The sequence below is a fragment of the Phytophthora infestans genome, genomic scaffold, assembly GCF_000142945.1.
Source record: "Phytophthora infestans T30-4 supercont1.3 genomic scaffold, whole genome shotgun sequence".
Taxonomy (NCBI): domain Eukaryota; phylum Oomycota; class Peronosporomycetes; order Peronosporales; family Peronosporaceae; genus Phytophthora; species Phytophthora infestans.
Window position 1 is genome coordinate 5,117,893 of NW_003303756.1, and position 24,015 is coordinate 5,141,907.

Below are 24,015 nucleotides of genomic sequence, written 5' to 3' on the forward strand. Positions count from 1 at the left end.
CCGCGCGAACAAGCAGCTGCCTGAGCAGTAAGCCGTCTCTATCCTATTGTCGAACACAGTGGGTGTGTATCCAGCAGTGGTAAACGAGCATGAAGTACGCATTGGACGCGATGATTCCATTACGTGAGAGCAAGCGATCGAGCGCCTTCGACTCGCTGACCTCTCACGCCAAGAGACCGAGTTACAGCAAGGACGCGGTGGAGGTGGACGTGCCGTCCAGCGAGATGTTGCAATTGTTGGTGGCCATGGAAATGGACACAACGACGGAGGAGGACGTCGAAACACGAGCAGCAGCCAAGTACGAGGCAACACCAGCCGCGACAATCGTCGCAGCCGCATCTCATCGCCGTGTGGGCGGAACAAGCGGCAGAAGAGCAAGAGCTCAGTCAGTGCGAGGGACGACAGCGCCAAGCGTAAGGCGAAGACGAGGTGCAGCACGTGCGGAGAGCACGGACGTTGGAGTGGCGATCCTGCGTGCCGCCAGCGTGGCAACAATAACAACTCCGGCAACAACTCGAGCAACCCGCCGCGCAGGATGATCGATGTGGTTACTGTAAAGACAGCCAAGGCGGCCGCACCGACTCAAACTGAAGGACGAGAGCCTGTACTTGCGGTGCGTGACAACTTCAATTACAAGGACAAGGGCCAGGACCTGGTGGAGTGGGTGCTGGACAGCGGCGCGCAGACCAACGTCTCAAGCGACCTTACCTTGTTTACGGAGCAGCACGAAGACTCAGTTGCAGAGTTAGTTTTCGGCAACAGCACCACTGAGCGCGCAACTGTGGGCACAGTGCTTATGCAGGTGCTGAACGAGCACACGGGCAAGATCGAGGAGCGCCTCCTTGATGACGTGAGCTACGCCAAGTCGGCTGCCTACAACCTGATCTTGCAGACCTACATGCAGCTCAAAAGAAACTTCAAGGTGCGCGTCTCGCATGATCAGAAGACTACGTGGCTGGTCAAGGACACATTGAAGCTGCGTTTCAAGTACATCCGCGGGATGTACCGCATGTGGACGCCACGTCAGAGCAAGAACGTGATGAGCGTCAAGACCAGTGAAGTTGAGAACCCCATGACATTGCTGCACAACCGCATGGGCCACGTGAGCATGGAAGCTATCAAGACTATGGCATGAAACTATGACTTTGGCATCAACATGCAGTCGAAGCGTTTTGCTCCCTATGAATGCATTTCTTGCTTAGAGTCAAAGACGAAGCGCATGGGCTACAAGCGCAAGCCGGCTCGCTCTGGAAAGCCCTTGCACAAGCTTTGTGTCGACTTATGCAGTGTTGGAGTGGATACAATATCAAAATCAAATCAGTTTCTATAGATTATCGACGAAGCTACGAGATACAAGTGGGGATATCTATTAGCTTACAAAGACGAAGCAACGGAGCTGATTCAGAAGCAGATTCGCTGGATCCAGAACCAGTTCCCGAAGGCGACTATCAAGATGCTGTTCTCTGATGGTGGTGGCGAATTCGTCAACACGCAGCTCGAGGCCTTCTGCGAGGACCTCGGCATCGACACGCGTTTATCTACCCCTACAGCCCGCAGGAGAACGCTATCTTGGAGCGCACGAACCAGACCGCCATGCAGCAGGTCACGTCTATCCTACAAGCTACGCAAATGCCTGTTTCACTATGGGGAGAAGAGCAATCGAGACGCACAACAAAACGCCGACGCCGGTGTTGAAGGACCAGAAGTCCCCGTACGAGGCCCTGTACGGAGAGCGGCCAGACCTCAGCGTGCTGCGCACGTGGGGGTGCTTAATGCACGCGCACAACCCTGACGACTTTTGGCAGAGAAAAGAGAAGCTCACTCCAAGGACACAGATGTGCTTACTACTTGGCTGCAGCAAGAAGTCCAAGGGCTACAACCTGCTGAACTTGCGCACAGGATCAGTGACGACATGCAGAGATGGAAACATGAAGCATATGAGAAGTACACGGTGAACACTGTGTATATTGAGCAACTTCTTGCAAACACCTACGCTTACGGAGACTTCGACTTACCTGCGGAGATCCCGATCGTGCCGATCCGGACGACGATGTCTACGTACCTGCAGCTGCCTGCAGAGCTTGCAGAAAGGCGAGCAGCGGAGATGGCGAAGCTGGCCACTGCTGGCGAAAGCCAGGATTAAGATGTTGAAGTTGAAGCCGAGTCTGCGACTCGAAGTGGTAGCCCGCAGCTACCAAGCAAGGACGCTAAGAAGCCAGCAGCTTGAGTGGGAGGTTCCAAGCGAAAGAACACCAAGGGAAAGAAGAATGCGAAAGCGTGTGCAGATCGAGTGGGAGCCTCGAAGACCAAGGACAGTCGACGTGACGCTCACGAAGACGAGAACTGGGAACCACGCACAAAGCAGAAGACGTCGCCAGACGACAGTGCAGCGACCTTGCGACCGAAACGGAAGCGACAGTCATCTACCCGACTCAAGGACTACGTAGTGACGAATGTGACGAAGCAGCACGTCGAGGATGTGCAGATCCCCATTAGTCACAAGCATGCGGCAAGGTCAAAGAAGTGGAAGGAGTGGAAAGCGCCGATGCAAGTCGAGATGGACTAACAGCAGCAGCACAAAACTTTGGTGCTCGTGCGCCGCACGGAGGAGCGTGTTATTTCGTGCAAGTGGATTTACGCGCTCAAGAGAGACTCTACGGGCCGGAACAAGCGATATAAGGCTCGACTAGTGATCAGAGACTTTCTACAACGCATGGTCATCGAATACAGTAAAACTTACGCACCTGTTATCAGGTTTGAGACGATCAGATGCGTGACCGTATACGCGCTGCAACGCGGATGGGCTATCTTCCAGTTCGACGTCAAGACCGCGTTTCTGTACGGTGATCTCGACGTGGAGGCCTACATGGAGCAGCCTCCAGGCTTTGGCGAAGACTCTACGCGCTACGTATGTAAGCTACATAAGAGTCGGTATGGGCTAACGCAAGCGCCTCGCGTTTGGAACAAGACATTACACAAGTTCCCGACTAAGATCGGACTTGAGCGCCTCGACTCGGACTACGGACTCTACGCCAGGAAAGTGGGAGGAGATATCACCATGTTGTACACAGTGTACGTCGACGTCCTACTGCTCCTCAGCCCTAGTGGCCTTTGCGCTAAGGCTGCTAAGCATCTCAGTGAGGCGTATGAGCTCACATCTCTCGGACCAGTCAAGTATCTACTAGGCGTGGAGATTCTGATCGACAGCGAGCGTCGACATGCGGTATTATGCAAGCGGCAACACATTACGGAGGTGCTAAAGCGATTTCACATGGAGGGTTGCAATGCGGTTGCAACACCGGAAGCGCTGCGCGCTGAGGTAGTCAAAGATGCGAAGGATGACTCCCCGCCCCCCTACCGAGAGCTCGTTGGTGCTCTACAATATCTGGTCTCAGCCTCGAGGCCGAACATTGCGCTCGCTGTGCGTAATCTCAGCAAGTACCTGCCCTGCTTCGACCACACACACTACGCTATACGCTATGGGAAAAAAGGTGCTACGCTACCTGAGTGGTACTCGAGACCACGGCTTAGTGATGGACATTGTTTCTGGGAACGACGTCAAGCTGACGTGTTACACCGATGTTAACTGCGTTAATGACCCTGATGACCGAAAGAGTGTTAGCAGGTTCGTGACGTTCGGCAATGGTAACGTGGTTTCGTACGGATCAAGAAAGCAAGAGATCAACGCACAGAGCACAACGGAAGCAGAGTATATTGCCATGAATGAAGGTACTAGAGATCTACAGTGGCTACGTGGACTCTGTGAAGAACTATGCTGGGGGGGGGGGGTTGCGACTCCGGAGATCATCGGTGATAACAAGTCGTGCATCTATCTAACTGCCAAGCCTGGCAAGCACAGCAAGAACACGCACATTATGAACAAGTTTCACTTGGTGCGCCACCTCGTGAAGATCGAAGTGCTATGGATTCGCCATGTTGGCACCGATGACATGATCGCCGACGTGATGACGAACCCGTTGCCGAAGGACGAGTTCGAACAATGCCGTGATGGTATGAAGGTGCTGCGCATCGACCGTCTGCAAGGCTCAGCTCGTTCAGTGGGAGCCAAACATCATCGCCGTGCGTGAATGTAAGTTACTACTGCCAGCTCATGCATGCCAAGGACAAGAAGGAGGAAGAGCGCTATCAAGGACGAAGCGTCGTGCTGCAACGCAGCTAGAAGATGTCAAGGACATCGTGGTGAGCTCTACAAGGTGATCATGGCGAAGCGCAGCTTCGACATTATCAAGTGAGAGTGTCACGTGTGGAGGAAGAGCCAGGACTGCGTCCAGCTCCAACCTGAGGCTCAGGTGCCTCGAGGATGCGATGCTCGCGTCCGGAAGCTGGACTTAGACGCACCATTGGCTGGCGAGCCGCCAGCCCCACCCTACTGCTAATCCTTGCATATATATTACCGGGGGATTTTCCGTGTGCTGCTGCCCACTCGACTAATTGCGCCGTCAAGAGCAAGCAGCAGCACTCGGCTTTTTCCCCTGCTGGACTTTCAGTTCCTGCAACTAAGCGTTGTTACGACTACTTCCTTCATCGTCATGGTCACCACTCGGAGCAACAGAGGAGTGATCATCAATCAAACCTCTCTGAATTCGTCGCTATGGATAGGAACGACTTCTCCCATTTGAGCGACGCACAGTTCGAGTCGGTTCGGAAAATGGCTGGCATCTTCGGGATGGAGGCCCTGCAGAGCCTGGTGTTGTCAACACCGGCCAAGCTGTCGATGCGTTTGACGCCTACGAGCAGGAGCTCATCGCACATGTGCGGGAAAACCTGTAGGCTCCGGCGGTGGAAACAAGCCCGTCACACCCGAAGCCAATACGGCTGAAGGTGAAGACGTATGAAGGAAGGAAGGTGAGAACCTTCACTTCTAGGCTCAAGAAGTAGAGCTCGTGATGGACGCGGCTCTAATCTCGACCGAGCAACTCCGTGTTGCTTTTGCACTCTTCAACCTTAGCGGTCTTGCTAAGAGTTGGGTGTACACGCGGAAGGTGACATCGCCTGAATGTTTCACATCCTGGGCTCAGCTGTGCGAACAGCTCCGAGTCGCGCGCCCCCCCCCCGGCGAACTACGAGTACCGGCAGCGTCCGCGCTTCCCTCAAGCAAGCAAGGAAGGCGCGAGCTGCACAAGTACGTTCAAGCGATACGGGAGCTCACGGTGTCCCTAGTGGGAAACCCACTCAACAAACACGTCCAGATGACTGTGTTCACGGACGGTCTTCGAGTGGGCCCGTCGCGCACTCAGCTGTTCCAAGTGCAGTCAAGCACCCTCGAAGAGGCAGTGTAAGTGGCTCTTCAGGAAGAATACAGCCATCGCCAGGCGCGCACGCCGGCTTTAGCATGACCAGGGAATTATTTGTTGAATCCCGGTCGAGCAAACCCCAACGGAGTTTCGTGGGAACTCGGGTCCGCCGAGCAGCACGACATTTGCTGTTTCGGCTGCGGGAAGCTGGACCACTTCCGGCGCGACTGCCCCGCGGAGAGACACCGCAGGCAGACTTTTCCCCAGCCCGTTCTCAAGGGTCTCTGGCAGAATCCAGGAAATCAGTAGGGGCGCCGGGAAAGAACTAAGCCTTCGTTAGGGGTGCGCGGGTGACGCGTACTACGGGAACTTAGCCCCTGAGAGTCTTCTCACTCTCGAATCGACGGAGAACAGCGGCGGGCTGCTCGTAGTACACGGATGTGTACGGGGATACGATCATCCCTTTAGAATCTTGATCGATTCTGGGGCGTCGAAGAATTTCGCACGCCGCCAGACGGTTGCTCGCAACAGCAACAAGTTGTCCGATGGTTTGAGTGAAAGCAAGAGCAACGGGACAGGGTCACTGCGACTGGCCGACGGGAAGGTCGTCACTGTCCCCAACGTCCAAGTGGATCTGGCCGTCAAGTTTGAAGACTTTGACAGCCTCGAAGCGCTTACTGTTCTCGACATGGATCACTACGATATGATCCTGGGAATGCCCTGACCCGAGAAGCACGAGGCCTGGATCGACTGGCGAGGCAATCTGTGCCAGCCGCCCTCTGAAGTCCGACAGAGCATTGGTGAGTCATGTTCCCACCTCTGTCAGGACCCGGGGCGCCCGCAAGGGCTACCAGGGTACTGAAGCATCCAGCGGATACTTGGGAGTCGTCGACGTATATGATGACTCCGAGGACGGTGGTGGCGACGCTAGGAGGCGCTGGCCAAGTGGGTAACTTAGGTCCACAAGCGGGTAACATAGCTCAGCAGGCAGCCGCAGCTGTCACGAACGCTGGTAATAGCGTGTGCAAGGTGGGTAACAGCGCCCCACACACGTCCGCCCAGACCTTAACTGAAGAGGAAGACGTCGGATACGCTTCCTGTGTGGGTAACACAGTACCACACGAGGTCGCCCAGACCATAACTGAAGCGGAAGACGCGGGATGCACTTCCTGTGTGGGTAGCACAGTACCACACAAGGCCTCAAGTGCCTCGGATGTCGGCACCACGACATCCCCAGACGTGGGTAGCGAAGTTCCACGTCACGGTCGGATCTGAACCTCGTTCAGATCGACGTCGCTTCAAGCGACTCGGAGTCCAGGGCCCGGGCTCCTCCGACACGACCGGTGGAAGAGTGTTATCGCATCTTCGATAGCGAGACCGGTTTACCCGTCAAGACATCTGGTGTTCACTTGGAACCGTTGCCAGCGGTTGCAGAGATACTAAACCTCGAGGAAATGACGGCCGAGTCTTTCTTGGCAAACCTCAAGGCTGGGGAGATTGCCGAGATGGTACTCATAAGTCCAGAGGCCACTCGGGAGGAGTTGAACTCCTCCACTGTTTTGGACGAGAACGTCCTGGAAGAGCTGATCAAGCAGCGTCAGACGCGCTTAGGCTCTGAGATCCATAAGAACCCCAAGGATCCGGTGTATCCTTTGGTGGCGGAGTATGCAGATGTGGTGAACAAACACCCACCGACCAAACTCCCACCAGATCGAGGCGTACGGCATGAGATCGATCTCGTGCCTGGCACAAAGTACTGTGTCACGAGACAATGGCCTCTTCCATGCGAACAGTGCGAGGTCATCGATGCCTTCTTCGCTGCGAAAGCGAAGGCAGGCATGGTGCGGGAGTCGAAGTCCCCGCACTCGACGCCAGCTTTCTGCGTTCGGAAGCCGAACGGAAGTGGCGTGTAGTCCATGCTTCTAACAAGCTAAACAACGCGACGGTGCCGGCCCAAACACCAATCCCACGAAAGGATGTGTTGTTAAACAACATGGCCGGGAGCGTACTGTACAGTGCGCTGGATTTGGTAGACGGATACTACCAAATCCCGATGCGAGAGAGCGACATCCCGCTCACCGCGGTAAGCACTCCAAGCGGCATGCTTTGGGAGTGGCTCGTCATGCCGCAGGGCTTGTCTAGCGCCCCGGCGACGCTCAATCGCCTGGTGACGCAATTGTTCCGCCCTTTGCGTACCTTTGTACAGACGTACTTCGACGTATTCGTCCATAGCCGTGCCGAGGGAGGCAAGATGGTCATGGAGGTGCATCTAGGACACCTTCGTCGAGTATTGGACGTAATGCGAGCAAACAAGCTCTACGCCAACATCGACAAGTGCGTCTTCGCGTGACCAGAGATCAAGGTTCTCGGCTGCTTCGTCAGCAACGTGGCCGTTCGGGCTGACCGAGACAAGGTCAAGGCCATAGCAGCATGGCCAACGCCCTGATCCCAGAAGGATCTTCGAAAGTGGTTGGGCTTGGCTTACTACCATCACAAGTACAGCGCAGGGTACGCGGGCTTCGCTAAGCCGTTGTCGGGCCTTCAGAAGGACGCTGACTGGCGCTGGGAGCAAGAGCACCACGATGCCTTTGACAGTATCACCTCCAGTCTCCAAGAGGCCCCTGTCCCGGTTCTTCCGGACGAGACAAGACCGTTCTGCGTCGTCAGCGATGCCTTCGACTATGCCATCGGCTGTGCATTGCTGCAGACTGACACGGCTGGACGCGAACAAGTCATCTCGTTCCAGTCCAGGCAGCTCAAATCCGCCGAACGGAACTACCCTGTTCACGACAAGGAGCTCCTGGCAATGAAGTACGCCCTTGTGAAGTTTTGAGTTCGTCCTCTGGGCTCACGGCCCTTTGTGATCTTCGCAGACCACGCATCCTTGAGGACGGCGACAAATTCGCCTCCCCTCTCCCAACGGATGGCGAGGTGGCTGTCTGGGGCTTCCACCACGTCCGTTGCAATCGGGTTACCCTTCGCCCTCTCCACCTCTGAACCTCTCTCCCGGTTTTGCTCTTCATCCAGTCATTCTCCAAGAGCTCTATCAGTTCCCGCGTCACCGGACTCACCCGCGGTGTTCTTCGTCTCAGGTGCTGATGTGCTTGTCACACTCTCAACACTAAGAACACTCGGCATTCCCACGGTACCCACCGAGTTTATTTCGCTCACCGCGCCGTCTGTAGGAGTATCCACTTCTTCAATTGTTGCTCGCCGTCTGTCACGCCTTCTTCTACCTCTGGCTGGGAGTACCGTTGCTGGCGCCCTCGACAGAGCCGACCACGTCGGTACTACCGGGCCCGTATTGAACGTCAAATTCGAATTCTTGGAGTGTCAACGGCCACCGGTGCAACTTCCCAGTCAAGTTCGGGCTGGGCATCAACCACTTCAGTGTAGCGTGGTCGATCACGATCGTGAATGTACGGCCGTAGAGGAAGGGTCTCTTTAAACTAATTGACCACACCACCGCCAAACATTCGAGCTCCGTGATGCCATTGTTCGTCTCAGCCACAATGTTCACCTTTCTCGCGTAGGCCAACGTCTGCAACCCATTGCCGTGATCCTGCATTACGCAGGCACCGAGCCTCATCTTACTCGCGTCAGTCACTAATCGAAATGGCAGCGTGAAGTTCGAAAAAATGAGCAATGGCTTGGTAGTCAGGACCGCCTTCACGTACTCGAACGCCGATTCTTGGGCTACCGTCCATCCCCATGGTGCGTCCATGCGTAGCAACTTCGTCATCGGTGCCATGAGAGGGCCGAATCCCTCAATAAATCGCCTATAGTTGCCTGCCAAGTGCACGAACCTCCACTACATCGACCGGTCGCGGAAAGTCCTTCACAGCCGTCATCAATCGCGCGAGCGCACGCCTTCGGAGCTAAGCTCATGCCCTAAGTACTCGATCTTCCTTGTCGCAAATGTGCACCTCTTAAGCTTGAGCGTAAGGCCCGCCGCCTCTAACCGCTCCTAAACACACGCCAACTCGAGCTCGATCCCTCTGCGCGTGTAGACCACAATGCCGTCTAGGTATACCAGGCACGTGAATCAAGTAAGCTCCTGTAACACGCTATTCGTCATACGTTGGAAGGTTGACGAAGCGTTCGTCAACCCGAACGGCATCCGCACGAATTGGTACATTCCCTGTTTTGTCGTACACGCCGTCTTCCCATTGTCCTTGACCGCAGCTCGTATCTGCCAGTAGCCCGCCTTCAGGTCGAGCGTAGTGTGCAACAACGCGCCTCCGATTGCCTCCAAAGTATAGTCGATCCTGGGCAAGGGGTATACGTCCTTGTTCGTGACCATGTTAAGCGCTCTATAATCAATACAGAACCGCACTTCGCCATCTTTCTTCTTCACAAGCATTACGGGGAAACCCAAGCGCCCTCACCCTCTTCTATGACGCCCGCGGACAGCATTTTCCGCACGTTGTTTTCCACAACCACATCATCCGTATGTGCAATGCGTCGTAGCTTCAACATGATGGGTGCTGCATCGCCTGTGTCGATGTGGTGCCCTATGTAAGTGTGTGATGGCAGGTGGGCAGTCGTCTGTGTTCTCCGTCGCTTTCCGGTATATCCTTAGCAGCTGCAATACTAATCGTCGACTGTCCTCGTCGGTCTCACCGATGTTTACATCCTCCTCGCTTGCTATGGGCTCGTCTACGTTGCCCAATTGACGCAACCAAGCACTAAGTCGTTCACGTTTGTAGCTCTTCGTTGAATTCCAACACCGTCATACTTCCATCTAATGGGATCCACGCTCCTAGCTCCTTCTTTGCTGGTTATCGCATGGGTTCGCCACTCGAATTAGTTGCAGGCACCCAGGCTTTGCCATTCTTGGCCCGGGTGACTGTCGCCGCTAACATCACGGACCCCACGTGCTGTGTTGGCACGAACAGCCCTTGCTCGCCGTCGTCCGCAGTCACCGCCACTTCAACGGGAGTCACCGTACTGTCAGCCAACTGTGTTCTCTTTACCATGCAAACCGCCGCGTTCTTGGCGCCTCCGTTCTTTCCGTAGTCTGTCTTGAACGGGATGACCACTCGCCGTCCACTATCCGTGTAGCGCACTTCATTATCGTGGAATTCCATAGTAGCACCATGACTACGCATGAAGTCGACCCCAAGAAAAATCTTATCGGTACCGCCGTCGCGAATGCACGCATCAACGCCAATCACGTCTAACAGGAAACCGCCGATGCCTTCCACGTAATTCACTGGTGCCAGAGATTCGACGTGGTCCCTAAACTGCATCCAGTCGGTTCCAGCATCGGTGTACCGAGCTCCGCAGTCGAGCTTGATACTTCGCTGCACGCTGTCGATCGTTATTCTCGCCGTGGGCAGACCATCGCCAACCCAACGTACTCCACGTCATTCGCGCCCTGTAGTTTGGCACCATAATGCTGCACCAGACTCACGCGCACAGATTCAACGCCAACCCCTAAGCACTCAGCATCGCTTTGTACAGATCGTCGTATGCTAAGCTGCTCAATAGCGTTGTCTCTTTTCTGCCGACGCACCCTTTGTCGCTCTGATCAAGCAGCGTCAGACGCGCTTAGGCTCTGAGATCCATAAGAACCCCAAGGATCCGGTGTATCCTTTGGTGGCGGAGTATGCAGATGTGGTGAGCAAACACCCACCGACCAAACTCCCACCAGATCGAGGCGTACGGCATGAGATCGATCTCGTGCCTGGCACAAAGTACTGTGTCACGAGACAATGGCCTCTTCCATGCGAACAGTGCGAGGTCATCGATGCCTTCTTCGCTGCGAAAGCGAAGGCAGGCATGGTGCGGGAGTCGAAGTCCCCGCACTCGACGCCAGCTTTCTGCGTTCGGAAGCCGAACGGAAGTGGCGTGTAGTCCATGCTTCTAACAAGCTAAACAACGCGACGGTGCCGGCCCAAACACCAATCCCACGAAAGGATGTGTTGTTAAACAACATGGCCGGGAGCGTACTGTACAGTGCGCTGGATTTGGTAGACGGATACTACCAAATCCCGATGCGAGAGAGCGACATCCCGCTCACCGCGGTAAGCACTCCAAGCGGCATGCTTTGGGAGTGGCTCGTCATGCCGCAGGGCTTGTCTAACGCCCCGGCGACGCTCAATCGCCTGGTGACGCAATTGTTCCGCCCTTTGCGTACCTTTGTACAGACGTACTTCGACGTATTCGTCCATAGCCGTGCCGAGGGAGGCAAGATGGCCATGGAGGTGCATCTAGGACACCTTCGTCGAGTGTTGGACGTAATGCGAGCAAACAAGCTCTACGCCAACATCGACAAGTGCGTCTTCGCGTGACCAGAGATCAAGGTTCTCGGCTGCTTCGTCAGCAACGTGGCCGTTCGGGCTGACCGAGACAAGGTCAAGGCCATAGCAGCATGGCCAACGCCCTGATCCCAGAAGGATCTTCGAAAGTGGTTGGGCTTGGCTTACTACCATCACAAGTACAGCGCAGGGTACGCGGGCTTCGCTAAGCCGTTGTCGGGCCTTCAGAAGGACGCTGACTGGCGCTGGGAGCAAGAGCACCACGATGCCTTTGACAGTATCACCTCCAGTCTCCAAGAGGCCCCTGTCCCGGTTCTTCCGGACGAGACAAGACCGTTCTGCGTCGTCAGCGATGCCTTCGACTATGCCATCGGCTGTGCATTGCTGCAGACTGACACGGCTGGACGCGGACAAGTCATCTCGTTCCAGTCCAGGCAGCTCAAATCCGCCGAACGGAACTACCCTGTTCACGACAAGGAGCTCCTGGCAATGAAGTACGCCCTTGTGAAGTTTTGAGTTCGTCTTCTGGGCTCACGGCCCTTTGTGATCTTCGCAGACCACGCATCCTTGAGGACGGCGACAAATTCGCCTCCCCTCTCCCAACGGATGGCGAGGTGGCTGTCTGGGGCTTCCACCACGTCCGTTGCAATCGGGTTACCCTTCGCCCTCTCCACCTCTGAACCTCTCTCCCGGTTTTGCTCTTCATCCAGTCATTCTCCAAGAGCTCTATCAGTTCCCGCGTCACCGGACTCACCCGCGGTGTTCTTCGTCTCAGGTGCTGATGTGCTTGTCACACTCTCAACACTAAGAACACTCGGCATTCCCACGGTACCCACCGAGTTTATTTCGCTCACCGCGCCGTCTGTAGGAGTATCCACTTCATCAATTGTTGCTCGCCGTCTGTCACGCCTTCTTCTACCTCTGGCTGGGAGTACCGTTGCTGGCGCCCTCGACAGAGCCGACCACGTCGGTACTACCGGGCCCGTATTGAACGTCAAATTCGAATTCTTGGAGTGTCAACGGCCACCGGTGCAACTTCCCAGTCAAGTTCGGGCTGGGCATCAACCACTTCAGTGTAGCGTGGTCGATCACGATCGTGAATGTACGGCCGTAGAGGAAGGGTCTCTTTAAACTAATTGACCACACCACCGCCAAACATTCGAGCTCCGTGATGCCATTGTTCGTCTCAGCCACAATGTTCACCTTTCTCGCGTAGGCCAACGTCTGCAACCCATTGCCGTGATCCTGCATTACGCAGGCACCGAGCCTCATCTTACTCGCGTCAGTCACTAATCGAAATGGCAGCGTGAAGTTCGAAAAAATGAGCAATGGCTTGGTAGTCAGGACCGCCTTCACGTACTCGAACGCCGATTCTTGGGCTACCGTCCATCCCCATGGTGCGTCCATGCGTAGCAACTTCGTCATCGGTGCCATGAGAGGGCCGAATCCCTCAATAAATCGCCTATAGTTGCCTGCCAAGTGCACGAACCTCCACTACATCGACCGGTCGCGGAAAGTCCTTCACAGCCGTCATCAATCGCGCGAGCGCACGCCTTCGGAGCTAAGCTCATGCCCTAAGTACTCGATCTTCCTTGTCGCAAATGTGCACCTCTTAAGCTTGAGCATAAGGCCCGCCGCCTCTAACCGCTCCTAAACACACGCCAACTCGAGCTCGATCCCTCTGCGCGTGTAGACCACAATGCCGTCTAGGTATACCAGGCACGTGAATCAAGTAAGCTCCTGTAACACGCTATTCGTCATACGTTGGAAGGTTGACGAAGCGTTCGTCAACCCGAACGGCATCCGCACGAATTGGTACATTCCCTGTTTTGTCGTACACGCCGTCTTCCCATTGTCCTTGACCGCAGCTCGTATCTGCCAGTAGCCCGCCTTCAGGTCGAGCGTAGTGTGCAACAACGCGCCTCCGATTGCCTCCAAAGTATAGTCGATCCTGGGCAAGGGGTATACGTCCTTGTTCGTGACCATGTTAAGCGCTCTATAATCAATACAGAACCGCACTTCGCCATCTTTCTTCTTCACAAGCATTACGGGGAAACCCAAGCGCCCTCACCCTCTTCTATGACGCCCGCGGACAGCATTTTCCGCACGTTGTTTTCCACAACCACATCATCCGTATGTGCAATGCGTCGTAGCTTCAACATGATGGGTGCTGCATCGCCTGTGTCGATGTGGTGCCCTATGTAAGTGTGTGATGGCAGGTGGGCAGTCGTCTGTGTTCTCCGTCGCTTTCCGGTATATCCTTAGCAGCTGCAATACTAATCGTCGACTGTCCTCGTCGGTCTCACCGATGTTTACATCCTCCTCGCTTGCTATGGGCTCGTCTACGTTGCCCAATTGACGCAACCAAGCACTAAGTCGTTCACGTTTGTAGCTCTTCGTTGAATTCCAACACCGTCATACTTCCATCTAATGGGATCCACGCTCCTAGCTCCTTCTTTGCTGGTTATCGCATGGGTTCGCCACTCGAATTAGTTGCAGGCACCCAGGCTTTGCCATTCTTGGCCCGGGTGACTGTCGCCGCTAACATCACGGACCCCACGTGCTGTGTTGGCACGAACAGCCCTTGCTCGCCGTCGTCCGCAGTCACCGCCACTTCAACGGGAGTCACCGTACTGTCAGCCAACTGTGTTCTCTTTACCATGCAAACCGCCGCGTTCTTGGCGCCTCCGTTCTTTCCGTAGTCTGTCTTGAACGGGATGACCACTCGCCGTCCACTATCCGTGTAGCGCACTTCATTATCGTGGAATTCCATAGTAGCACCATGACTACGCATGAAGTCGACCCCAAGAAAAATCTTATCGGTACCGCCGTCGCGAATGCACGCATCAACGCCAATCACGTCTAACAGGAAACCGCCGATGCCTTCCACGTAATTCACTGGTGCCAGAGATTCGACGTGGTCCCTAAACTGCATCCAGTCGGTTCCAGCATCGGTGTACCGAGCTCCGCAGTCGAGCTTGATACTTCGCTGCACGCTGTCGATCGTTATTCTCGCCGTGGGCAGACCATCGCCGGCCCCAACGTACTCCACGTCATTCGCGCCCTGTAGTTTGGCACCATAATGCTGCACCAGACTCACGCGAACAGATTCAACGCCAACCCCTAAGCACTCAGCATCGCTTTGTACAGATCGTCGTATGCTAAGCTGCTCAATAGCGTTGTCTCTTTTCTGCCGACGCACCCTTTGTCGCTCTCGTTTATACGTTGCTACCCCGCTTCGGTAGTCTTCTCGGCATAACGCCGACGCTCTCTTGCCTGCCTGGCCTTCACGCGTTTTGCCGTTTTTCGCACTCTTCTACGCGCCAATCGCACCTGCGCAATACTGCCGTCTCCTTCACTCATCTCGCCCTTCGTCTCATCGTATCCGGAGGCTTCCTTAGCTACCGCGCCTTCTCCAGTCTGGCGTCGACCGTCACCATCACCTGACAGCTCATCGCCTCGCCGTCTTCCTTCTTTCTTATCACTGGTACCCATCGCCTTGGCAGGGACACGAACAAACCTGGCCACCGCCATTGCAGGTCTCACCGTACTGACGTTGCGCTTCGCGCGTTCCCCGTCCTTCACCAACGCGTCCACCTTCATGCACGTCATTATGGCGTCCATACTCATCACCGCGTTCTTCCCGTTCACCGTCGATGCTATTCGCACAGCATCGACTGCTTCATCATCACCACCGGGCCCGTTTCCGACTGTGGATCGCTTGTCGTAACCGAACGCCGTAGTCCCTTACTACGTCCGTCAGTCACTAGTTTTCCGCCGGCTTGACAAGCTAGTTGCGCTTCTTCCTGCGCTCGTCGTTGCGTGTCTTCGCCTCGGTGTTTGAGCAATCTCTTGCAAAATGCCCAGACGCCTTGCCGCGAAATACCTTGCTTCGTTCGGGCAAGCTGCCGACCAGTGCCCGGGTTGACCACGATTGAAACAAGGGTACGGGTTAGTGCTTGCGCTCGCGACTTCTCCATCTGTCGGCTTGATGACTGTGCCTGCTTCACAGCCGCCTCCAGTCTTGTCCGCGCGGTGTTCACGTCCGAGTCGTCGCCACTGTCGTCCGTGTCGCGTGGGTTGCGCGTCCTCTTCTCTGATTTCTTCGAATCGGACTGTTAGGCCCGCGCCGCTCTCTTTCGCTCTGTGTTCGTCTCCACCCAGTACTTACCGGTCCATATATGTCCAGGCGGCACGTCCCACGCTCCGGAGTAGTCGTTCCACACGCCCTGTAGATTAGTGAAGAGCGCGACTAGCCCTGCCTCGCCATCTGTCATCATTGCGTGGTTCCCCGCCGCATAAAGCCAGGAGGCAACCCCGTACCGCCAATTCCAGAGATGACCATCGTCTGTCCCGTTGTCCCAGCCATCGGGATGATGTATGGGCTTGGCGCAGTTGCCTATGCTTGCCCGATATTCTGCATTCCCTGTGCGACATTGTCCATCGGGTCGTTAGTCTTCGTCGCCTCGGCCACCTTGCGTTCCAGCGTTCTTGGCTTCAGGGACTGCTGCACCAGTTCCGCGGTCGTCTTATTCAAGCATCTGTAGAACTAAGCGAGTAGGACTCTCTCGCTCACCTTGTTCTTCCCAATCACTTCACGTGGCGCCGACGCGAAGTCAGCGTACGTCTCACCAGGCATCATTCTTCTCATACACACCCGCCATTCCGCGGCCGACCTGTCGAGTCGTTCGCCGTACCGTCTGAGCAACGCCTTTATCAGATACGTCCATGTCCTCTTTCGATCGGGTAGCCTGCGATCCATGTTGACCCACCATCGGGCTGCGTTCTCGATCAACAGGTTGCCTAGGATGAAGTACAGTGCTCGGCCCGTCCACGCGCAGCTGCCGGACTCTTCAGCTCCCCGTAGCGCTAAGTCAACCTTGTCGATCTAGGTCCATACCGACACCATGGGCGACGGTGTAAACGTAGGCAGCTCCATGTCATTTACGCTATTCCGCTTGAAGTGTTTCTCCCGCCGTCCGCGCCCGTCTCGTTGCTCCCGTCGGCTACGTCGTGCGTACCGCTCACGCTGTTTCCGGCGTCTCTTTTGAACTTGCCGCCGATGTGATTGATCCAAGTCACTGTTCGAGCCGGACGAGCTCTCCTCGTCGCTGTCCTCGCTGCTCTCATCATCATCCGAGCTATTCTCGCCGTCCGAGCTGTTTTCTTCGCTGCTGGGGAGCTCCTCGGCTGCTGCGTCGTCGTCATCGTCGCTTCCTTCGGCTCTATCGTCACTGTCATCACCGTCGGAGGGGTCTGATGCGTGACTGCGGCTTACACGTCGCACTGCTCGGCGGTCACCATTGCTGGCCGGACTGTCGCCCTCTTGGGGATCAAAACGTCCTCGATGACGTCGTACAGCTGCGTCATCATCCCCGACTGCCGGCTGAAGTGCCGCCTCCATCTCCCTAAATTCGTTAATGACTGCTGCCATCGCTGTTACGTCCGACTAAGCAGTCGCATCCAATCCACCGGAGTTTAAACTGTCACCTACCTGTGGGTTGTCAGGATGTGCTGATGCTTCATTGTCATGCTGCGGCTCCTCGCGCCTTTCGATAAAAGGAGCTTCGCCAGCCGTCTCCTTGCTGCTCCCCGAATCCAACGTCACAACCACCCTACGTGACACAGCGTCATCTTTGCGCGATCTAAGCACGACGCCCACGGGTGGCTTGTTTTCAGCATCGCCCCGTCGTTTCTTGCGGTCGTGGGACGCACTTCGTCTCGTCATCCTCGCTTTGCTCTAGCCCGGCGCTCTTGGCGAAGCCTTCGTCATTGTTCTCGTAGCCGTCATCGTTTCTCGCTGCACACGCGAATACTTGTCTTGAGGCCCCTGTATGACCACCAGGTAACGGGCCAATTATCTCGCCCGGCCGTGGGGCGGGTCGTCGCTCCACAGTGCTGCACAACGGCGTCCGCTTTGTCAAGAAGTACGACTTCTAGAGCAAACAATACCCAGTGCTAACCGACAGGACCCACTTGATCCTGCGCCGGAACGTCCAGCACTTGTGTTCGTCCCTACTTTCTTTTCAAAAATAGACTGCCTTAGCCACTTGCTAGTGCAACCTACACTTGACCTCCAGTCACACACACGCCGAATTCCCTGTCAGCACGCGTGCGACCTTCACGCTCGTACACTCGACTCGCTACTCCTTACAGAGTAGATTTGAACCGGCCTCCTTCCAACAGGACAGATTCTCAGCTGAGCAACCCTCACCGCTTCCCGCACCCGAACACTGGATTCATCGGGATGTGCAGGACGCACGTGCTGCACGATGATGCCACTTGCATCATTCGCGCCACTCGCCGCCTCACACAACCCAATATTTTTCCATACCTCGCTTGTGATCGCCCGGCACGGTAAGTGCCACTCATGCATCCCATCCTCGTCCACATGACCAGCCAGCAGTGTTGGCATTTTTACATTTACATTTTTACATTTTTACGTTAAAAGTGTTTTATGCGCTAAATTAAAACATTTTTACAGAGGGATCTTGCATTGTTGACGTAAAAAAGAGCTAAGCCTACTTCAACCGACCGGGACTGCCCCGAGCTTGATTCACAACAAAAGAATCCCCACCGTACGCATTCACACCGCCGCCGCCGATCTACTTCCACCCTCATGGAGCTCCTACCCGGGCTGCAAGATGACGGGTCCAAACGTGGACGCCCACCAGGTCCTCTTGGCATGAGCTTTTACCGGCTCAATGAGAAATGCAATAAATCGATGTGGTGGACTGTGTGCAAGTATTGTTACGCCGCCCATGTAAGTGCTAAAACAACCATTCCTTTTCCTACCCACATCCGTGGGCGAAAGGAAAGTTGGGAGAAGCACTTGGACGAGTGCTTGTACTACGCTCGCGTTACAAGGAAGCCGGCTCAAAGTGATGAAAATAAAGCTGAAACGGATGAACATGCACGCGCCTACAAGCACCAACGTACTTCACCCCCGGCATTCACACCTATTGAAATTATGCTGTTTTGGCGTCTTTTACTGGAACTTCAGGCGGAAGCACTGCTTCCAGACTCTTTCGTGCAGCTTCGTTCCTTCCGACGCCTGCTCGTCTTTTTGGATGCTCGCTGCGGGCTTCCAGGCGCCGTGCCACATCGCCATATCATTGGTGGTCGTGTTCTGGACGAGTGTGCAGAGCAACATTCAATTGAGCAACGGGAAAACGTTAGAGCCGTCCAAAGTGGTGGGAGTAAACTTTCTTTCAGATGTGTGGGAAACGATAGCGAAGCAGCATGTACTGGGCTGCATGGTTACCCTATTTGGCTGTGTAATGAACTATGGTCTACGACCGACTGGTGATCGCCATAACGGCCTTGCGATTGCGGAGCAAATGGAAGAGGTTATCGAGGAGCTGCTTGCGTCGGGCTGGAATGTGGGTGCTGTTGTTAGCGATAATGCAGGTCAATGTGGACGAGCTCGTCGTATTTTGGCTCTTCGCTATCCGAAGTTTGCTTACATCCATTGTTTTGCTCATGACATCAACAATCTCGTCAAAGCTGTCCTCAAAACAGTTTTCCAGCAGATTTCAGCAGACGCCGCAGGTGTGGCTAGTTTTCTTAATACTTCAACTTCAAAGTGGTTAGTTCGTGCGATGAAAGCTATGCATAAGCGCTACGGAGCTAGTCCTGCTATTTTTACGCTTTGTGAGACTCGGTGGAACTCCATGCAGGCATGTTTTGCCTCTCTCCTTCGTGCACGAGGAGCTCTGAAAGATATGGTCTTCTCGTTTCGAAACAGCAATGAAATGCCAGAAAAGCTTCGTGTCTTAGGAGAAAATGAGTTCTGGACTAAACTGGAGACGGCCGAGAAGATCGTTCGGCCATTATGCACCGCTTCATTTCGTTTGCAGAGAGATGAAAACACCGTAGCTGATGTTGTTACTTCCTACATGGAGATTTATCGAGGCTTTGCCTCTACCGAGTTCAGCGACTCACTAGTTAACCTTGTTGAAACCCGCTGGAATGCTTGTGAGCAGCCATTGTTTATCTTGGGTTTTTTATTTCATCCTGGATATGTAGAGCAAGCACGGTAATTGCCTTCGACCGTCCTCACAACGCTTGATGACGTGTGTCAGTTTGCACAGTATTACTATCGTCGATTTCTTGATGGCGATGACAGCGGGCTGCGCGGTGAAATGCTCAGCTGGCTTGAAGGGAGTTACTCCACATCTCGCGATGTCGACTTCAAAGAGGACTCAGTGGTCACGTTCTGGAAGTATGAAAGGAAAGCAAAAAAAGACAGCAAGTTGCCAGTGCTTGCACTTACGATTTTGTCAATAGCCGTGAACACGGCAACTTGCGAACGTCTCTTCAGTGAACTGGCTCTCATACTCACTCCGAAACGGAACCGCATGAGCATTCAGAAAGCTGCAAAATACCAGATCATGCGTCAGTTTGTCCGCGAAAAAAATCGCCTAGAGAAAGTAACACCGACAAACGTCAAGAAGCTATTACGTACGATAGACCCACGCGAACGACCGTGCATCGCTACGCCGCAGAATTCAGCCCGCTCCACTCCAGCTCGTACGACTCCTGCTCGAACGACCGCAACTCGTACGACTCCTGCTCGAACGACCGCAGCTCGTACAACTCCTGCTCGAACGACTGCAGCTCGTACGACTCCTGCTCGTATGACTCCAGCAAATCCGACACGTACACCAGCGGAAACTCCAAGTCATGAGCCTCGAGGTACATTCGCTACTCCTGACCGACACATTCAAGAGCAACTTCAGTCAGCACCACTCGCGAGAGTCCTTTTTACCGAGCAGCAAGACGTTGGAGCAGTTGTAGCGCGTTGCCTGGGAGAGCAAGAAGTTTTGCCAATGCCCCAAGATCCTGCGGTCATTGGGTCTGCTCCGTTAGATCCTCGCAGCTACTTCGGCACATCATTCCTGGAGAGTGAGGCCGTTGATACTTTGTCATCTGAATTCGATACTATTGCTATCAGCGAGCAGCAAATGGAGCAGTATCTGGAGCAGTTTGACTGGGAAGAAATCGGAGAGTATGGTGACGAAGACACTGTTGATATGTGGAACATTATCTTGAACCCTCCATGCAATAGCACCAGTGTTACCAGCAATCAAAATGGCAGCGAAGCCGGTTTTGACTCCGATACAAGTGCAGGAGATGGCGTTACCAACCCCGGTGCGGTTTCCCAGGAGAGCGCAAATGACACTAACACCAACGCTGATACTGGCTTACATCTTACAACGGAACGGCTGGGGTCGTGAGGAGAATCAATTCCAGTGGCAAACAAGCAACCTTACCCTTCTGAAAATGATCCCTTGTTTCGACAAGAAAAATTCCTGACTGGGATCCGAGCACGAAAGACCAGTCTGGCGTCGCTGGTTGGCAATCTGCAGTAACTTGATAATGTTGCGTGATGGAAGCGAAGCCGCTAAACATCTAGCCGGGATCAATGTAGGCTTTCCTTCAGCACACTGGATCGAAGAGTCAAAACCGAATAATTGTAAATATCGTTCACCACGTTAAACGCGCATTTGCAATTCATCTTCATCATCATTTCCACTTTCGTCACTTCTTCCGTTGCTATCCGAGTGAACCATTTCAATGTCTCAAGTGCTAGCCGAAATTTCGGCTGGAAGCCGGATAATCTTTGAGGTGGTGGAGTGGATAATGGTGACGATACAGCACTCAATGCACTTGTAACAAGGCCGGCACCTGGCCGTGGTCATCTGAGATGTTTTTCCTTTTTCACGTTTGAAAATCTACTTTTTACATTTTTACAGAGGCTTTCACTTAATTAAAGTAAAAAGCCCCGTAAAAAACCAACACTGCAGCCAGCCTGTCACACTGCAACTGCAACTGCAAGTGCTCGTCCATCCTCTCATTGTACAGTATTGATCGGATTCGTAATGGTTCATTTGACCGTCCGATCCGTTACAATATATTTGAAATGTGACGAATCCGTCTGCCAGACCTCGTGCGCGAAGTGCCCTCAAAAGAGGACTTGAGATGCGACTGTGTAACTAAGCTTTACCGAGCCATTTATGATGTTAAATGAAATACCCCTTTCTTATATTGAATGCAGGGCCTCGTCGTCACGCAGGCACAGGGGCCCAACAGACATGGTAAACGTTACCTTTGGTGTACTGTACATGTGTTTGCTACAGTGGGTGCCTTCCGAAGTGGGTCCCACTGTACCACTCAAATAATAAATCTATTACATGTAATCAGAAACGCCACTTCGTATTTGATAAAACCTGTTACTGTAGTTTCGAAAGGCGGAATGGCCGAATTTGAAATCCAACAAACCAGCTGTCGCCACAATGGCTGGCAAGCAGCGAAATATCAAAATACGGTTCTTTCCTTCCAGTACTATTAATAGTAATTAGGAACGCAGACCGTACAATTCAATGTACTTCGTACAGTAATACATTATGTATGTAATACACATGTAATACATGTACTGCACCTTATTTTTGAATTCGGAATTTCAAAAGCGCCGCACTATAATACTGGCTGCCAAGCAGCAACTGCACGCGCTGTACATGTTTTATGGTACCGGTACCGGTACAGTACCTCCCTGGAGTCCAGCCCTCATTGCACCAGGCGACGTCATTCCAAGATTGACTTGCAACCGCACATAGCTCTACTTCCAATAATGTTGCGTCATTCGCTTCGCTGCACCGCCTCCACCCTGCAGCAGCGCGCGTCACCAGTTGCTGCTCGCGCACTGAGCTCTTCAGCTGCCAATGCCGAGTACGACTACGTGATCGTAGGCGGCGGTTCTGCCGGCTGTGTGCTAGCCAACCGCTTGACGGAGGACCCGAGCAACAAGGTGCTCCTGGTCGAGACGGGCCCGGATGACCGCACCAAATGGGACTCGTGGAAGATCCACATGCCCGCTGCTCTCACGTACAACTTGGCCAACGAAAAGTACAACTGGTTCTATCACACGGAGCCGCAGAAGCACCTGAACGGCCGTAGTCTGCCTTGGCCACGGGGTCGCGTGCTCGGCGGCTCATCGTCACTGAACGCCATGGTCTACATCCGTGGCCACGCGTATGACTATGACGACTGGCAGCAGAGCGGCGCCGACGGATGGAGCTACGCTGACTGTCTGCCTTACTTCCGCAAGGCTCAGAACCACGAGCTCGGTCCTGACGACTACCGTGGAGGCGACGGCCCGTTGAACGTCATCCGCGGCAACCAGAAGGACCAAATTCTATTCAAAAAGTTCATTGACGCTGGCGTGCAGGCTGGTTATCCTTTCACGGAAGACATGAACGGATATCAGCAGGAAGGATTTGGTTGGATGGACATGACGGTCTACAAGGGGTTCCGCTGGAGCACAGCCTCCGCCTACCTGCGTCCGGCCATGAAGCGCCCCAACCTCACGGTCGTCACGGACACTTTTGTGAGTAAAGTGGTGTTTGAAGGCAAGAAGGCTGTCGGCGTGGAGACTGAGGACCGTAAGAAGAAAAATACGACCCAGCAGGTCCGTGCCGCCAAGGAAGTGATCTTGTCTGGCGGTGCTATCAACTCGCCCCAGCTGCTTATGCTCTCGGGTATCGGTGATGCCGATCACCTGAAAGAAGTGGGTGTGCCGGTGGTGCAGCACTTGCCAGCAGTGGGTCAGAACATGGAGGACCACTTGGATCTATACGTCCAGTACATGTGCAAGAAGCCCATCACTCTGCATAACGCGACCTGGTGCGTTGTTTGCTGTTCGGTTTTTGATTTTACTTTGCAATTTTGGTTTTGAGTCCTAACGTATTTTTTATTGTTTCTTTATTATTACTTGCAGGAAGTACCCGCACAAGATGGTTGCTATTGGATTGGAATGGATCTTTCGTCAGACTGGCATGGGAGCGTCATCCCACCTTGAGTCCGGCGGCTTCATCCGCAGTGCCCCCGGCAAGCGTCACCCTGACCTGCAGTACCACTTCCTGCCTGGTTCACTGACGGGCCAGCTTACTCCGGGAGCTTACCACGCTATGCAGGCTCACTGTTCACCGATGCGCGCTCAGAGCCGTGGCTGGCTGAAATTGCGTAGCAACGACCCGCACGAGCACCCGATCATTGAGCCTAACTACCTGAGTGTGGAACAGGATCTCGTGGACATGCGCAATGGTGTGAAGCTCACGCGTGAAATTCTGGAGCAGCAGACACTGGACGAGTACCGTGGTGACCCGATCTCGCCGTCCAAGGACGTCTGGACAGACACCCAGATTGATGACTGGATTCGTGAGCACACGGAGAGTGCCTACCACCCGTCGTGCACCAACCGCATGGGTGTGAACGAGAACACGGTCGTTGACCCTCAGACGCGTGTACACGGTGTCGAGAACCTGCGCGTCGTGGATGCGTCCATCATGCCCAATATCGTGAGCGGCAATCTTAACGCACCGACAATTATGATTGCTGAGAAGGCTGCCGACATCATCCTTGGCAAGACTCCTCTGCCCAAGTCTACGGCACCAGTGTACCAGCCGAAGAACTGGGAGACCAGCCAGAGATAAGTT

General features: G+C 54.3%; 2 protein-coding genes across 2 annotated transcripts; both read left to right on the top strand.

Annotated features, from left to right (window-relative positions):
• Positions 1-20,484: 20,484 nt before the first annotated feature.
• PITG_02967 (uncharacterized protein) lies at positions 20,485-21,290 on the top strand (the record flags this gene model as incomplete). The annotated part of the gene is made up of 2 exons (XM_002907770.1): positions 20,485-20,671; positions 21,277-21,290. The coding sequence occupies 2 exons, from the start codon at positions 20,485-20,487 to the stop codon at positions 21,288-21,290; spliced, it is 201 nt and encodes a 66-aa protein (XP_002907816.1).
• Positions 21,291-22,151: 861 nt separating this feature from the next.
• On the top strand, positions 22,152-24,012 carry PITG_02968 (choline dehydrogenase, putative; the record flags this gene model as incomplete). Its single annotated transcript, XM_002907771.1, has 2 exons — positions 22,152-23,203; positions 23,298-24,012. 2 exons carry the CDS (start codon positions 22,152-22,154, stop codon positions 24,010-24,012), a joined length of 1,767 nt encoding a protein of 588 aa, XP_002907817.1.
• Between the last annotated feature and the right edge of the window lie 3 nt (positions 24,013-24,015).